Raw genomic sequence first — 17,479 nt, forward strand, 5'->3', positions numbered from 1 at the left:
TTTTTTGCATTTGCTCTGGGTGCAGGCCTTGCCAGATAGACCAGTGTTTAATGGAGATCCTCTTGAGCCGGTGATGCTGAATCACCATCTCAATCCACCACAGTCCAGGTGGGGAAGGATCTCTCACCATTCTGCCCGCTGGCAACACCCGGACTCTGCTTCCTTTAAAGCAGAGGTACAATAATCCATGGCCAAGCCTGAGTTTGTAGCCCTGACCCTTCTAACCAGTATTGGATCCAACAGTGAATCTTGCAGATAGGACCCTTGTAGATAAGTCGACTTGATGGGCCGAATGGCTTAATTCTGCTCCTAGAAATGATGAAGCCAGATATGGTTGTCACCATTGACCGCATCAGTAGATGGAGAAACAGCTCACCCTTCAGGTCTTGGTCTCTTCACCAGAACTTTTCCCGATGAAAGGCCTCTGAGCTGAAAGGTTACTCTGTGTTCCCACAGAGCTTGTCCGACCTTCAGTGGGATTGTTTAGTGTGGGGGTCGTTGATATTTTCTGTCTCTAGGTGTCGACACTGAATGAGCAGTGATGGCCTTCGCTGTTCCTGCGGGCACCTTTTAACTCTTGTCTCCGTGTCTTGTAGGCTTGCTGTGCCACCTCGAAGATGCTTGTGTTAGCAATCCATGTCACGAAGGGGCTATCTGTGACACCAACCCAGTGAACGGAGAAGCCATCTGCACCTGTCCCTCGGGATTCTCCGGACCTGCTTGCAATCAGGATGTGGACGAGTGTTCAATAGGTAGGGGTTGAGCACGCAGCCCAGTGGCACTGGACCGCTGGTGGAAGCGACAATGGTCGATCGCATCAGGCGTTGGGTTAAAGTTGTGGGGGGTCCGCACGCAAGTCACATCCTTTCACACTCCTGATTTGGATTATAACATTTCTCCTGGTGATCGCTTTTTTCTCTCGTGTTATTCTGTGCAAATGTGAATCGCGTGAAAGACACAGCATGGAAAGTGGCCCTTCGGCCCATCGCGTCCACATTGACCATCGATCACCCGTTCACACTAGTTCAATACTATCCCACTTTTGCATACACTCCCTGCACACCGGGGGCAATTAACGGAAAAATCTGCACTTCTTTGGGATTTAGGAGGGAACAGGAGCACCCGGAGGAAATTCACGGGGGGGGGGGGGGAGCGTGCAAACTCCACACAGATAACACCAAGTTCAGGTTCGAACCCGGGACTCTCGTTCTGTGACCATCTTGGACTGAAGGGTCTGTTCCTGGACTGCACTGCTCTAAAGAAGTTTTGGTTTCACATTGCTCCTGGATCTCCTACCTCCCACCTCTGATTCTGGACCTTCCACCGAAGGAAGGAGTTCCCGGTTCTTTCCTTTGCCTTGATCCTTACTGATTTGAACGACTCCACACCTTTCACAACAGGCCCGGCTTCTCAGTCCCGCTGTGAAGCTGAAGTCTCTCAACCTGCTAAATGTTTATACCTATCACACCCTCCCTCTGACGCTGTGTCCAGAATTGGCCATACTCCAGTCGTAGCTAAACCAATGCGTTCTGAAGGGCAGTCTGACCTTGTGGCTTCTCTGCTTTGTGCTTTTGTTTTTCAACTCCGTCGGCTTTTAACTTTCTCAACCTGTTCTGCCACCTCCATCGTTTAGTTCTGTGCTTCTCAAACTGGTGAATGGTTCACCCAAGGGTGAATGAAATTATTTTGGGGTGAATAAAGCAAGAGGGGTGAATGACTTCATATATATAAAATTATACACAAGGGAGAATAGATTTTTAGAGTTAGATTTAGAGATACAGCGCGGAAACAGGCCCTTCGGCCCACCGAGTCCGCGCCGCCCAGCGATCCCCGTACATTAACACTATCCTACACCCACTAGGGACAATTTTTACATTTGTCCAGCCAATTAACCTACATACCTGTACGTCTTTGGAGTGTGGGAGGAAACCGAAGATCTCGGAGAAAACCCACGCAGGTCACGGGGAGAACGTACAAACTCCGTACAGACGGCGCCCGTAGTCAGGATCGAACCCGAGTCTCCGGCGCTGCATTCGCTGTAAGGCAGCAACTCTACCGCTGCGCCACCGTGCCGAACGGTAGACGAATAAGACGAAAATTACCAAAACACATCAGAAAATTTAGTCGGGGGTGAATGAAATTTTGTGATAAAGACTCAAGGGTGAATGACACTGAAACAGTTTAAGGAGCACTGGTTTACTGTCCTCATACGCACACACATCATTCAATCCTGGAACTCCTATCTCCTTGGCTACCCCATGTAGGATTTTACCCTTTCTGTTGAAGGTTTACATGATTATAAAATTGAAACCCATCCCAATCTGACCATTGCCCGGGAATACAAGACACTCTCGGAGCACGACTAGGCCTCTCTGCCACTCCATTCTGCACTACCGTTCAATATGATCACGGCTGATTTACTCCAGGTTAATGTCCCTGTGTCTGATCCCCGCAGCCATGTAACACCCAAACGTACAAACTTTCTTCGTGTCTCCTTTAAATATTTTCCAATAAGCTTTCCTTCACAACTCCTTGGGGCAGAGATATGGGTCAAACCAGCGAGTGGGACTGACGTAGATGGGCATCTTGGTCAGCATTGAAGGGTTGGACCGAAGGTCCTACTTCCTTGCTGTACAAGTCTATGACTCTGGACAAGTTCACTTATTCACTATCCTCTTTAAGAAGAAATTTCTGCATACCCAAGTTTTAAATGACCGATCACGTATCTTGAAAATATGTCTCCCTGGTCAAAATCTTGACCTTTTACCCTGTCAAGTTAGATAGAGCTCTAGGGTCTAGTGGAATCAAGGGATAAAGGGAGAAGGCAGGCACAGGTTCACTGATTGTGGGTGACCAGCCATGATCACAATGAATGGCGATGCTAGCTCGAAGGGCCAAATGGCCTCCTCCTGCACCTATTTCCTATGTTTCTAAGCACCCTCTTGCATGTTTTGATGAGATCACCCCTTATTCTTCTAAACTGTGAAGTCCTAAAGTTTGTCTCACTTGACAGGGCAATTCTCTCCTGCCAGGGCATATCTGGTGAATAAGATTTGGTCTGACTCCAGTATTATTAGACAAAAGACAATAGGTGCAGGAGGAGGCCATTCGGCCCTTCGAGCCAGCACCGCCATTCAATGTGATCATGGCTGATCATTCTCAATCAGTACCCCGTTCCTGCCTTCTCCCCATACCCCCTGATTCCGCTGTCCTTAAGAGCTCTATCTAGCTCTCTCTTGAATGCATTCAGAGAATTGGCCTCCACTGCCTTCTGAGGCAGAGAATTCCACAGATTCACAACTCTCTGACTGAAAAAGTTTTTCCTCATCTCAGTTCTAAATGGCCTACCCCTTATTCTTAAACTGTGGCCCCTTGTTCCGGACTCCCCCAACATTGGGAACATGTTTCCTGCCTCTAACGTGTCCAACCCCTTAATAATCTTATACGTTTCAATAAGATCCCCTCTCATCCTTCTAAATTCCAGTGTGTACAAGCAGGTTGAAACTCTCCAGTCCAGCACCCTCGGGACCTCTCCAGTGGTGGACCTGTTAAAAATGTGGGACATGGAAATTGCACCCCCCTTCTTACCCCCCCCCCCCCCCCCCACGATCACCCTTCTCCGAGCAGGAGAGACCTCGATCAGTACAGGTAGTCCCCAGGTCATGAAAGGGTCCCGAGCACAGTTGTTAACGTGAAGCTTCGGAAACGATGTAATCTGAGATCTCAGAGGTTGCACTGGTAGGTTAATTAGTTACAAATTGGTACAGATCTTAGTTCACTTCAGATAGGCACAGCTGGTGGAGCTGCTGCCTTGCAGCACCAGAAACTCGGGTTTGATCCTGACATCAGGTGCTGCCTGTGTGGAGTTTGCACGTTCTCCCTGTGATCGCCTAGGTTTCCTCCGGGTGAAACAGATACATCGAAAAATAGGTGCAGGAGGAAGCCTTTTGGCCCTTCGAGCCAGCACCGCCATTCATTGTGATCATGGCTGATCATCCACAATCAGTAACCCGTGCCCAACTTCTCCCCATGATTCCGCTAGCCCCTAGAGCTATATCGAACTCTCTTTTAAATTCATCCAGTGTATTGGCCTCCACTGCCCTCTGTGGCAGAGAATTCCACAAATTCACAACTCTCTGGGTGAAAAAAGGTTTTTCTCTCCTCAGTTTTAAATGGCCTCCCCTTTATTCTTAGACTGTGGCCCCTGGTTCTGGACTCCCCCAACGTTGGGAACCTTTTTTCCTGCTCTCGGAGGTGCTCGCGTTTCCTCCCACATCCCAAAGGCGTGGGGGTTTGTAGGTTTAATTGGCCTCTGCGAAATTCCCCCTCATGTGTGGGGAGTGGATGTGAACATGGGATGACATTGAATGGTGAACGATGGTCGGTGTGGACTAGATGGGCTGAAAGGCCTATTTCCGTGCTGTATCTCTAAACTTAAGCTGAATTACTTAGTTGGGTATTATTCACAAAATGCTGGAGTAACTCAGCAGGTCAGGCAGCATCTCAGGAGAGAAGGAATGGGTGACGTTTCGGGTCGAGACCCTTCTTCAGACTGATGTCAGGGGGGCGGGACAAAGGAAGGATATAGGTGGAGACAGGAAGATAGAGGGAGATCTGGGAAGGAGGAGGGGAAGAGAGGGACAGAGGAACTATCTAAAGTTGGAGAAGTCAATGTAAGAGATCAGTCTGAAGAAGGGTCTCGACCCGAAACGTCACCCATTCCTTCTCTCCCGAGATGCTGCCTGACCTGCTGAGTTACTCCAGCATTTTGTGAATAAATCGATTTGTACCAGCATCTGCAGTTATTTTCTTATATTACATAGTTGGGTAATCAGACTGCGTGATAAATGCCTCTTCACGTTCTTCTGACTGAAACGTATCACTTTGGTTTCATCCGCGTTAAAGTTTCACCCATGTATTTGTTTCTCCTCTGAAGGGGCCAATCCCTGCGAACACTTTGGGAAGTGCGTGAATACCGAGGGCTCCTTCCAGTGTCAGTGCGGGAACGGGTACACGGGACCCCGCTGTGAGACGGACATCAACGAATGCTTATCCATGCCCTGCCAGAATGATGCCACGTGCCTGGACCGCATCGGGGAGTTCACCTGCATCTGCATGCCAGGTACGGACCTCCATTCCCATCCACCTCCGGGCTTCGTGTAGGGAAGAACTGCAGGCGCCAGTTTAAACCAAGGATAGACACAAAAAGCTGGAGGAACTCAGCAGGTCAGGCGGCATCTCTGGAGAAAAGGAATAGGTGACATTAAGGGTCTCAATAGACAATAGGTGCAGGAGGAGGCCATTCGGCCCTTCGAGCCAGCACCACCATTCAATAGACAATAGACAATAGGTGCAGGAGGAGGCCATTCGGCCCTTCGAGCCAGCACCGCAATTCAATGTGATCATGGCTGATCATTCTCAATCAGTGCCCCATTCCTGCCCTCTCCCCATACCCCCTGACTCCGCTATCCTTAAGAGCTCTATCCAGCTCTCTCTTGAATGCATTCAGAGAATTGGCCTCCACTGCCTTCTGAGGCAGAGAATTCCACAGATTCACAACTCTCTGACTGAAAAAGTTTTTCCTCATATCCGCTCTAAATGGCCTACCCCTTATTCTTAAACTGTGGCCCCTGGTTCTGGACTCCCCCAACATTGGGAACATGTTTCCTGCCTCTAACGTGTCCAACCCCTTAATAATCTTATACGTTTCCATAAGATCTCCTCTCATCCTTCTAAATTCCAGTGTATACAAGCCTAGTCGCTCCAGTCTTTCAACATACGACAGTCCCTCCATTCTGGGAATTAACCTAGTAAACCTACGCTGCACGCCCTCGGCCTATCCCTTTTCTCCAGAGATGCTGTCTGACCCGCTGGGTTACTCCAGCTTTTTGTGTCTATCTTCCATGCATTAAGTATAAGATTATTAAGGGGTTAGACATGTTAGAGGCAGGAAACATGTTCCCAATGTTGGGGGAGTCCAGAATCAGGGGCCACAGTTTAAGAATAAGGGGTAGGCCATTTAGAACGGAGATGAGGAAAAACGTTTTCAGTCAGAGAGTTGTAAATCTGTGGAATTCTCTGCCTCAGAAGGCAGTGGAGGACAATTCTCTGAATGCATTCGAGAGAGCTAGATAGAGCTCTTAAGGATAGCGGAGTCATGGGGTATGAGGAGAAGGCAGGAACAGGATAGTGATTGAGAATGATCAGCCATGATCACATTGAATGGTGGTGCTGGCTTGAAGGGCCGAATGGCCTACTCCTGCACCTATTGTCTATTGTCTAAGTACTTGGATTGTCTCTAGTCCGGCATTTTGTGGTCCGGCAATTCCCTTGGCCTGGAATTCTTCTTCCATTGGGGTCAGCTGGAGGGTTGAGGGGTCGACTCCTGTTGGAAATTCCATGGTTATTTTAGGCCATTCGGCCCATCCTCTCCCTCTTAGAATCCGGAAGAAGTCTAGACTTTAAAGATGACACTGCAGAAACATGCCCTGCGGTCCACTGAGTCCATGCCAACCAGCGACCATCCCCTACTCTCACACTATCCTACACACTAGGGGTACTTTTACAATTTTACCGAAGCCAATCAACCTACAAATCCATACGTCTTTGGAGTATGGGAGGAAACCCATGCAGTCACAGAGAGAACGTGGAAACTCTATATAGAGAGCACCTATAGCATTCTAGAGAGAGCTAGATAGAGCTCTTAAGGATAGCGGAGTCAGGGGGTACGGGGAGAAGGCAGGAACGGGGTACTGATTGAGAATGATCAGCCATGATCACATTGAATGGCGGTGCTGGCACGAAGGGCTGAATGGCCTACTCCTGCACCTATTGTCTATTATAGTCAGGATCGAACCCAGGTCTCTGGAGCTGTAAGGTAGGAAATCTACTACTGTGTCGCCCTGGGCTGAATGGCCTCAAACAACAATGGAAATAGGAGCAGTTAGCTCCTTAGATGTCCATCCTGTTGCAAAGGGATCCTATCACCAACTAGAGAGTGGTCCAGACTTACCTGTCCTGAGCTGAGCTACTATCTACGTCAGTGGAATATCTACCTTGGGATATCTTTAATCGGACTTTACCTTGCACTAAACGTTATTCCCTTTATCCTGTATCTGTACACTGCGGACGGACGGCTTGATTGTAATCGTGTACAGTCTTTCCGCTGACTGGTTAGCACGCAACAAGAAAGCTTTTCACTGTACCTCTCTGTACACGTGACGATGAGCTAAACTAAACTAAGTATGTGGCTTCCTGCCTGATCCCCGTAACCCTTTAATCCCCAGTGACAATGACGTGGCAAACACTGGTCTCTGGAGTAAAGAATTCCAAAGATTCTCAGTCCTCGGAGGGAATCCCGTCTTTACACGGTGGGCCTTTCATCCTGAGACTTACTCCGAGACTGCTCCACATCTGTCCCAGAATTGTGCATCCTTTGTACTTCAGGTGGTGTCCACTCTCAGGCCCCGAGACCATGAGGCGTGGAGGAGGGGAGGGGAGGGGAGGGGGAGGGGGAGGATGGTAAAACTTGCAGCGTTGAAAAATAGTTTTGTTCTCCGTCTTGCTGCGCGATACTGCCAGGATCCATTATATACAAACCACAACCCTCAGCGAGGATTTACATTTGAGCAAAGGCCCCGCCCGGGACAAGGCGGACAATGGAAAAACACGCACGCAAACGGTAACAGTTTGACACTGTTGTTCGGAGTGGGCATCCGCAGTTGTCATCTTGCTGTAAAGATATGGGAGAGCGCAGGATAAAAAACACCTCAAGATTAGTTTCAGACCTTGAAGCTGCTGAGAGCCAAAGAGGAGGTGGGAACGAGACAGTGGGTGTGTGATCTGAATGTTAATACATTGCAGAGTACAGAAGCCCTCGCCTGCACCCTTTCACTGAGAAAATCCTCTTTGTTTGCCTGCGCACCACATATTGGGTAGCTGAATATTCTCTCCATCATTAATTTCAACCCTCGAGAGTTTGGTGGAGTTTAAATTTTTCCCTGGGGAAAGCTTTTAATAAATAAATAAAAAATTGCTGAGGCCTTGAATGGTCTGCTCTGGAAGGGAGGCTTTGTGCTTAACAGTAAATGGTTACAGAGGGCAGTGTGTAACAGCTGATGTCGCCTGTCCTGCACAGGCAAGGCTCGTCCTGCCAAAATGTACCTCCTGATCCCTGGAGAGGTTGCACCAGTTTGTCCCAGGGGCACTACTGCTCGACGTTAGAGTGGAAACAGGCCCTTCGGCCCACCGAGTCCGCGCCGACCAGCGATCCCCGCACATTAATACTATCCCACATACAGAGCGGAAACGGGCCCTTCGGCCCACCGAGTCCGGGCCGCCCAGCGATCCCCGCACATTAACACTATCCCACACACACTAGGGACAATTTTACATTCGCACCAGGCCAATTAACCTACAAAGCTGTACGTCTTTGGAGTGTGCGAGGAAACCGAAGATGTCAGAGAAAACCCACGCAGGTCACGGGGAGAACGTACAAACTCCGTACAGACGGCGCCCGTAGTCAGGATGGAACCCGGGTCTCTGGCGCTGTGAGGCAGCAACTCTACCGCTGCTCCTGCCCAGGGCAGGAACTAGAGCATGGCCTGTGCGAGATTTGTCAGCACCTTCCCTGTTTTTAACTTGACTATTGTTTTATTTTGAAGCCATGAATGTAATGAGTATCTGCAGGCTACACAGCTTTGTTGGCGGGTCCAAGCAGCCCTTTGGGGCACACAGCTCATCCCCACCACACCCTCATCCTGCCTTTCTCTCTCTTTCACTTTCCTCATTTCCCTCTTTCCCTATTTCACCCCCACCCCCCCTGTCTCCCCCTTCCTCCCCCTCATTCCCCCCTCACTCTCCCACTCCCTCTCCTCTCTTGTTCTCTCTCTTTCCACTTCTTGCTTTCTTGTTCTCTTCTCTCTCTCTCTCTCTTTTAACCCCACTCGTGCTCTCCTCTCTTTCTGCATTCCCGCTCTCTCTCTCCTCTTTGCCCCTATCTCTCCTCTCTCTCTCTCTCTCTCGCTCTCTCTCTCTCTCCCTCCTCGCTCTCTCTCCCTCCTTGTTCTCTCTCCCTCCTTGTTCTTTCTCCCTCTCTCACGCCTTCCTCACTCTCTCACTCCCTGCTCGCTCTCTCCCTCCCTCCTTGCTCTCCCTCCTTGCTCTCCCTCCTCGCTCTCCCTCTCTCACTCCTTCCTCCCTCACTCCCTCTCTCTCTCCCTCTCTCACGCCTTCCTCACTCTCTCCCTCCCTGCTCGCTCTCTCCCTCCCTCCTTGCCCTCCCTCCTTGCTCTCCCTCCTCGCTCTCCCTCTCTCACTCTTTCCTTCCTCCCTCACTCCCTCTCTCTCTCTCTCTCTCTCTCACACTCCTCACTCTCTCCCTCTCTCACTCCTTTCTCCCTCTCTCCCTCTCTCCCTCTCTCCTCACCCCCTCCCTCTCACTCCTTCCTCTCCCTCTCTCATTCCTTCCTCCCTCTCTCCTCACCCCCTCCCTCGCCCACTCCCTCCCTCCTTGCTCTCACTGAAACCCAGGAATAATCCGCGTCAGCCAATGGGTCTGACCATTGTCACAGCAGATGTAGGGTTCACCTGCTGCAGTGTCACCACTGTGGCCTGCCCATACTGCACGGCCGACAGTTGTGAAGGCAATTTGATAATGGACAAAGCTGAGAGGAAGTGCAAGCAGGTATTTTTCGTAATGCTGAACTATCCTGGACGATCAATGAGTGCCTGCATATGATTCCCTCAGTTGTATAACGTGTATCCAGTGCGTCAAAGATTAGTGGAATCTGGGGGGGAGTTAATGGGAGCATAGAAAGAAAAATGTAGTGGAAATGGGTGGTTGATGCTAAGCATGGACTCAGTTTCCATGTTTCCATGTTTCCAAGCTGTATCTCTCTAAAATTCAAAGGCATGCTGGAGTGGGATATACCAGTTGCAGTAAAATATGAAAAGCTGGAGGAACATAGAAACATAGAAAATAGGTGCAGGAGTAGGCCATTCGGCCTTTCGAGCCTGCACCGCCATTCAATATGATCATGGCTGATCATCCAGTTCAGTATCCCGTACCTGCCTTCTCTCCATACCCCCTGATCCCTTTAGCAAAAAGGGCCAAATCTAACTCGCTCTTAAATATAGCCAATGAACTGGCCTCAACTACCGTCTGTGGCAGAGAATTCCACAGACTCACCACTCTCTGTGTGAAGAAATGTTTTCTCATCTCGGTCCTAAAAGACTTCCCCCTTATCCTTAAGCTTTGACCCCTGGTTCTGGACTCCCCCAACATCGGGAACAATCTTCCCGCATCTAGCCTCTCCAACCCCTTAAGAATTTTATATGTTTCTATAAGATCCCCCCTCAGTCTTCTAAATTCCAGCGAGTACAAGCCTAGAACTCAGCGGGTCAGGCAGCATGTGTGAATGGAATGGACAGGTGACGTCTGGAGAAGGGCCCCGACCCAAAATGTCGCCTATCCATTACCTTCCGAGGTCTTCCAGCACTTTGCGGATTCTACAATCCTGAGCAAAACACAATGTCCTATGTCTCCCGGTAGCAGCTTCAGGTAACGATATACAAGCAGTGTGTACTTGGAAACTAAGCTTGTGTAGGAAGGGACTGCAGATGCTGGTTGACACTGAAGATAGGCACAAAATGCTGGAGTAACTCAGCGGGTCAGGCAGCATCTCTGGAGAGAAGGAATGGGTGACGTTTCAGGTCGAGGCCCTTCTTCAGACATTGGACTGCTCTGCAGTTCAACACCTTTACAGCTGATCATGTACCTACCCTTTTTCAGACTGAGAATCAGGAGATAGGGAGACAGGGATATAGTCTAATGCTGAGTTACTCCAGCATTTTGTGTCTATAAGCTGGAGGATTTGCTGGCCCCACTGCAACAAGGTGGACTAGATACGCCACAGAACATAATAAGGACATGTACTCCTTCAGTCTCGGCTGGCTTCTCAATGACTACCAGTCCATTTCACATCAAATATGGCTGTTCTGGCACTGGCAGATAGATGAATAGGTCTACTTTCCGTGAAAGTAGGGCCCGAGCGAGGTTAATTATGCAGTGTATTCTATTTTAATGAACCTCCAATTAATCCCATCGTTTGGAATCCGCTTTACGTTACTGTGTAAATAGTCCATTGTGTGGAAACAAGTATACTGTATGATGCCAGAGCTTTCAACACAGCCCACCACTCACATACTACATTACTGTCAGGCCAGACAGGGCTGTGCAGACTGACAAAGGCACTTACACTCCCGTGGAAAGAGAAAGGGAAAGGGCCATCATCTTTCTTTGCGTAGCGTTCTCTTTGAACCTTGCTGCTCAATGGCATTCACTGCCAGTCGGGCTGGCTTGTGGCTGCCAACAAAGCTGGCTGCCGACACGAGAGATGGAGTGACTGAAGATCACGCTTGGAAACTGGCCCTTCGGCCCGCCGAGTCCATGCCGTCCGCCGATCGCTCGTCGGCATTGTCCTGTGTTAGCCCACTCTCTGCACACTCGGGGCAGCTCACAGAGGACCAACTAACCCGCAAACCCGCGCGGCTTTCAGACGGGGGAGGAAACCGGAGCTCCCGGAGACAAACCCAAACCCGCGCGATCGTAGGGAGAACTGTGCGAACTCCACACAGGCAGCACCCGAGGTCAGGATCGAAGCTGGGCCTGTGGCGCTGTGAGACAGCAGGCCTGCCAGCACATTGCCCCCCTAAGTACTGTGTGCAGTTTTGGTCTCCAAATTTGAGGAAGGATATTCTTGCTATTGAGGGCGTGCAGCATAGGTTTACTAGGTTAATTCCCGGAATGGCGGGACTGTCATATGTTGAAAGACTGGAGCGACTAGGCTTATATACACTGGAATTTAGAAGGATGAGAGGGGATCTTATCGAAACGTATAAGATTATTAAGGGGTTGGACACGTTAGAGGCAGGAAACATGTTCCCAATGTTGGGGGAGTCCAGAACAAGGGGCCACAGTTTAAGAATAAGGAGTCGGCCATTTAGAATTGAGACGAGGAAAAACTTTTTCAGTCAGAGAGTTGTGAATCTTTGGAATTCTCTGCCTCAGAAGGCAGTGGAGGCCAATTCTCTGAATGCATTCGAGAGAGCTAGATAGAGCTCTTAAGGATAGCGGAGTCAGGGGGTATGGGGAGAAGGCAGGAACGGGGTACTGATTGAGAATGATCAGCCATGATCACATTGAATGGCGGTGCTGGCTCGACGGGCCGAATGGCCGCCTCCTGCACCTATTGTCTATTGTCTAAGCAAGGGCACTCTCCACTCCACCTAACCCCGAGGGTAGTCCCCTCGACCTCGGAGCAGTGTTTGCGTGAAAGTTGTGTGGGGGGGGGGGGGGGGGGGTGGAAGAGGAGTGGGTGGGGAGGGTGGGGGGGGATGAGGGAAAAGAGAGGCGGGCCAGAAAAGCAGTGGAGGTGAAACTGCATTATTGATACTGAGCGGCAGACCTGAGCATGCAGTGGGAGACATGGGTAGCCCTCTCTGCCCTTCCCTGCACTGACCCACCCTGCATCTATAACATGGGCCCTCTCTCGGCTTGGTAACCCTCTCTCTGCTTGTTGCCCCACTGTCTGTCTCCCTGCATGAGGCCCAGAGAGTTGTGAAGCCGTGGAATTCGCTGCCTCAGAAGGCAGCGGAGGCCAATTCTCGGGATTCTTTCAAGAGAGAGCTAGATAGAGCTCTTAAAGAGAGCGGAGTCAGGGGGTATGGGGAGAAGGCAGGAACTGGGTACTGATTGAGAATGATCAGCCATGATCACATTGAATGGTGGTGCTGGCTCGAAGGGCCGAATGGCCTACTCCTGCACCTATTGTCTATTGAAACTAAGTTGTGATGCATCCCGATAGTATACTTTCTATGGTGCATCTGTAGAAGTTGGTGAGAGTCGTTGGAGACATGGAGAATTTTCTTCTCCTGAGGAAGTCGACGTGCTGGAGTTCTGGAGGAGGCAAGATGGTTGAAAGAACATTTAATGGAAGTGGACAATGCTAGGACTGGTTTAGAGAGGCAAAGGAGAGCGAAGCTGTTCTCATGAGAAGATAGTTTAAGGCTGGGGATAGAATTTGAGTGAAGTATGCAAGAGTTATGTGAGGTGGCAGGGGGCGGTGAGTGTAGTTACTTCCTGTCAGGGTGGGGAGGCAGAAACACTCAGTACATTTAAACAGTATTCAGTTGAGCTGTAACCTACCGATCCCTGCACCTGGGCTGGGGAGCGAGTAGGGTTGCCAACTGTTCTGTATTAGCCTGGGCATCCCGTATTTTGGACTAAATTGGTTTGTCTCGTACGGGACCGACCTTGTACCGTATTAGGCCCGGACACTGTAGGCCCGGGCACTGTAGGCCCGGACACTGTAGGCTGGGGGCCGCTGTAGGCCCGGTCAGTGTAGGCCCGGGCGCCGCCTAACGGAGGTTGCGTAGCAACACGCCTCCCGGCCCGGGCGGCCGCCATTGGTGGAGCGGGAGCATGTGGCTGCTGGCTGGGTGAGGTCATGTGTGGCGCGGGGCGGTGATGTCACCCGTTGTCCCTTATTTGCGAGTGAGAAAGTTGGCAACCCTTGCAGCGAGATTAACTTGTCTTCCATCTTTGGCTGGTGTGATCGCTGTGGGTTGCATAGTTTGCTTCTGTGTCTTAATTTCCGTATAATTTACCCTCCACCCACGTACTGTAACCTCGTTTTTGTGTTCCAGCCAACTCGAATTGCCCGATTCAGACCACCAGAATAATTAGGATTTTTTAAAGCTTTTTTTCTATTCCCTTGGTGCATAAAACCTGCCTGTGGCATGCTTAGTAATAAGCATTGCTTTCTTCCACAAAGCTGATTTTGTGGAAGACTCTTTAATGACTACTTGCATCACGGAGAAACATAGAAACATTCAAAATAGGTGCAAGAAGAGGCCATTTGGCCCTTTAAGCCTGCACCGCCATTCATTATGATCATGGCTGATCATCCACAATCAGTAATCCGTGCCTGCCTTCTCTCCATATCCCTTGATTCCACTAGCCCTTGCTCTTTCTAACTTTCTGTTAAATTCATCCAGTGTATTGGCCTCTACTGCCTTCTGTGGCAGCGAATTCCACAAATTCACAACTCTCTGGGTGAAAAGGTTTTTGAACAAGCTTTTGAACAATGTGAACAAGAAACCATGTGTCTTTACTGGCAAAGTGTCCTTCCAAGCAATGTAACTCTGGGACTTTAACTTTCTTTGATCGATTGAATGATAGAGCATAGAAACAGACCCTTTCTTGACCACAGATGGGGAGACATTTCTTGAGTCAGAATGACCGGACAGAATATACAAGTGTGAAATGAAAGGCGAATCTCCTCCTATTTTGTGCCCCAGCAAACTTTAATCACATTTCAAGTGTAGATTGTGTAGATCACACCTGTTCACCTTAATCACATTTCAAGTGTAGATTGTTCATGGCCTTTTATTAACAGTGATGCATGTCATTCCCAATGTATCTGCCCATGCAGTCTAGTTCAGTTTGGTTCAGGAATTACTAACCTTCCTCAACCCTAAATTCCTGTCTGTCTGTCTGTCTGTCTGTCTGTCTGTCTGTCTGTCTGTCTGTCTGTCTGTCTGTCTCTCTGGCTGGCTGTCTCTGTCTGTCTGTCTGTCTGGCTGGCTGGCTGTCTGTCTGTCTGGCTGGCTGTCTGTCTGGCTGTCTGTCTGGCTGGCTGTCTGTCCTCTCGTTTGTTTGGTTGTTTGTTCCTGAACTAAAGGCAAAATGGTCTACGATAGCGCGACAATTTTAGGCCCACCTTACTCGCCGCCGTCCCTTTGGTATTAATGGAAAAGGTTTCATTGAAATCGGTGTTATATTTTCAAAGTTATTCACATTTTAAAGTTTAAATCTATCTCCTAGGGAGGGAGGAGGGAGAGAGGGTGGGAGGTGGATGGAGGGGGGGAGGAGGGAGGATAAGGGGGATGGAGTGGGGGGGGGGAAGGGGGAAGGGGGAGGAGGGAGAGGAGGGGAGGGGGGGGGGGAAGGAGAGGGTGTTGCACTAATGCACGAGAGGTTGGGCCCAACGTGTCCACTTGGCCTAGTAATCATTAAAACAAAGAATGTTACCAGAATTCTGCTTTTTTAAATTCTGCTCTCATTCCATGCTAAACTTTTAAAACATAGAAAAGTACCATAAAGGCGCAGGCCCACAATGTCTGTGGTAAACATGATGCCAAGATAATTTAATATCCTTTGGCTGCATTTGATCCATACCCCTCCATTCCCTTCATGTCCACGTGCCTATCTAAAATACCTCTTTACCATAACCTTTGTAGCTGCCTCCTCCATCACCCCTGGCAGTGTGTTCCTGGCAACCACCATCCTCTGTGTTAAAAAAAAAACTCCCGTACTTTACCCCTCTCACCACAAAGCTAGGCCCCACAGTCTTTGACATTTCCACCCTGGTGAAAAAGGTTCTTCATGTCTACTGTACATCTGTGCCTCTCACAATTTTAAATACTTCTATCAGGTCTCCCCTAAACCTCAGTCATTCCAGGGAAAATGTTCCAAGATTGTCCGTCCAATCTCTCCTTTCAACTAATGCCACCCACTTTAGGCAGCATTCTGCACCCTCTCCAAAACTTCCACACCCTTCCTGTAGTGGGGCAACCAGAATTGCACGCACTTGTATGCCTTCTTTAGTTTCGAGATACGGCACAGATTTGGCTCACCGGCCGTTGGTCACCTGCTCACACCACTTCTGTGTTCGCCCACATTTTCACCCACTCCTTACACACTAGGAGGAATTTGCAGAGGGTCAATTAACCTGTGGACACACACACGTCTTTGGGATGTGGGAGGAAACCAGAGCACCGGTAGGAAACCCACACGATCACTGCGAGAAGGTGCAAACTCCACACAGACAGCATCTGACGTCAGCATAGTGACATTTTGGCGAAAATTTGGAGAAAGAGGATTGTAGATGCAGATCCCAAGGCCTTTCACGACCCAGGATGGATGGATCATTCTGAAGGTTCTGGTAGTTTGGCTCGGCGATCGCTTCGCTGAACACCTGCGCTCGGTCCGCATTAACAAAACTGATCTCTCGGTGGCCGAGCACTTTAATTCCCCCCATTCCCAGTCTGACCTTTCTGTCATGGGCCTCCTCCAGTGCCATAGTGAGGCCCACCGGAAATTGGAGGAACAGCACCTCATATTTCGCCTGGGCAGCTTGCATGAACGTCGACTTCTCCAACTTTAGATAGTTTCTCTGTCCCTCTCTTCCCCTCCTCCTTCCCAGATCTCCCTCTATCTTCCTGTCTCCGCCTATATCCTTCCTTTGTCCCGCCCCCCTGACATCAGTCTGAAGAAGGGTCTCGACCCGAAACGTCACCCATTCCTTCTCTCCCGAGATGCTGCCTGACCTGCTGAGTTACTCCAGCATTTTGTGAATAAATCAATCTGGTAGTTTGGCTGATGTGTTAAGTGAATGGGAACCTCCAAACCTCCAACCTCCAATGGGAACCTCCCTTGGGAGGGAGAGTCAAAGGCTGAGCCAGCAAAACTACCATACTTGAATACCCGATCAGTTGGAGAGAGTGGGCTTTCCCAAAAAGAAAGGGATGGATATTTGCTACTGCACTGCAAGAGAAACCTTGGGTGGGATGGATATTTGCTACTGCACTGTGGCACTCTTGGGCGGGTTCATGAGCCGCAACTCTATTGTTGCCCTACTTTTCGGTATAGATTTTGCCAGTTCATTTTCCAACTCTCTATTCTGTGAATGAAAATGAAAGTCAAGGAGGGATGTCTAACGGGCTCACTGCCATCTCACTGAAGCTATCTCACGATGTCCTAATCAGCCCCACTATGCTGAGTTTACAACCAATAACTGACTCCGAAACAAAATTTCATTAGGACCATCAGCTGGTAAAATACTGCCAACAATTTGGTCCCAATTAACTTGTGAGATGAACAAAAAATTGCATTTATTCACAAAATGCTGGAGTAACTCAGCAGGTCAGGCAGCATCTCGGGAGAGAGGGAATGAGTGACGTTTCGGGTCGAGACCCTTCTTCAGACTGATGCTCCCGAGACTTTCATCTCCTGAGATGCTGCCTGACCCGCTGAGTTACTCCAGCATTTTGTGAATAAATACCTTCGATTTGTACCAGCATCTGCAGTTATTTTCTTATACTACCTAAAAATTGCATCTGACTTCAGATGACCAACAAAATTGCTCTACAGTAATATTGATGGTAGTGATTTGGGAAGAGCTCCTCAGATTGTCCACACACCCACAGTTTTGGGAAGAGCTCCTCAGATTGTCCACACACCCACAGTTTTGTCCCACTCTCTGTTGATCGGGTGTGTTGGTCCCTCTCTTTCATTCCTTCTCGACCAGGTATCCGAATGCCACGAGTGTTGTGCATTTGCCTGAGTGTGGGTGTGAGGCACGCGAGTGTGCCTGCGTGTGTGAAAAAGAGAGAGACGGTGTGGGTGTGACAGGAT

General features: G+C 49.4%; 1 protein-coding gene across 1 annotated transcript in view; it reads left to right on the forward strand.

Moving 5' to 3' along the window:
• Positions 1 to 17,479, forward strand: part of LOC144610705 (uncharacterized) — a 197,394-nt gene that overhangs the window by 104,292 nt on the left and 75,623 nt on the right. Inside the window, 2 exon segments of the mRNA XM_078429606.1 lie at positions 597 to 752; positions 4,937 to 5,122. Of these exon segments, the coding sequence (XP_078285732.1) occupies positions 597 to 752; positions 4,937 to 5,122 (342 nt within the window).

This window comes from Rhinoraja longicauda, chromosome 37, assembly GCF_053455715.1.
Source record: "Rhinoraja longicauda isolate Sanriku21f chromosome 37, sRhiLon1.1, whole genome shotgun sequence".
Taxonomy (NCBI): domain Eukaryota; kingdom Metazoa; phylum Chordata; class Chondrichthyes; order Rajiformes; family Arhynchobatidae; genus Rhinoraja; species Rhinoraja longicauda.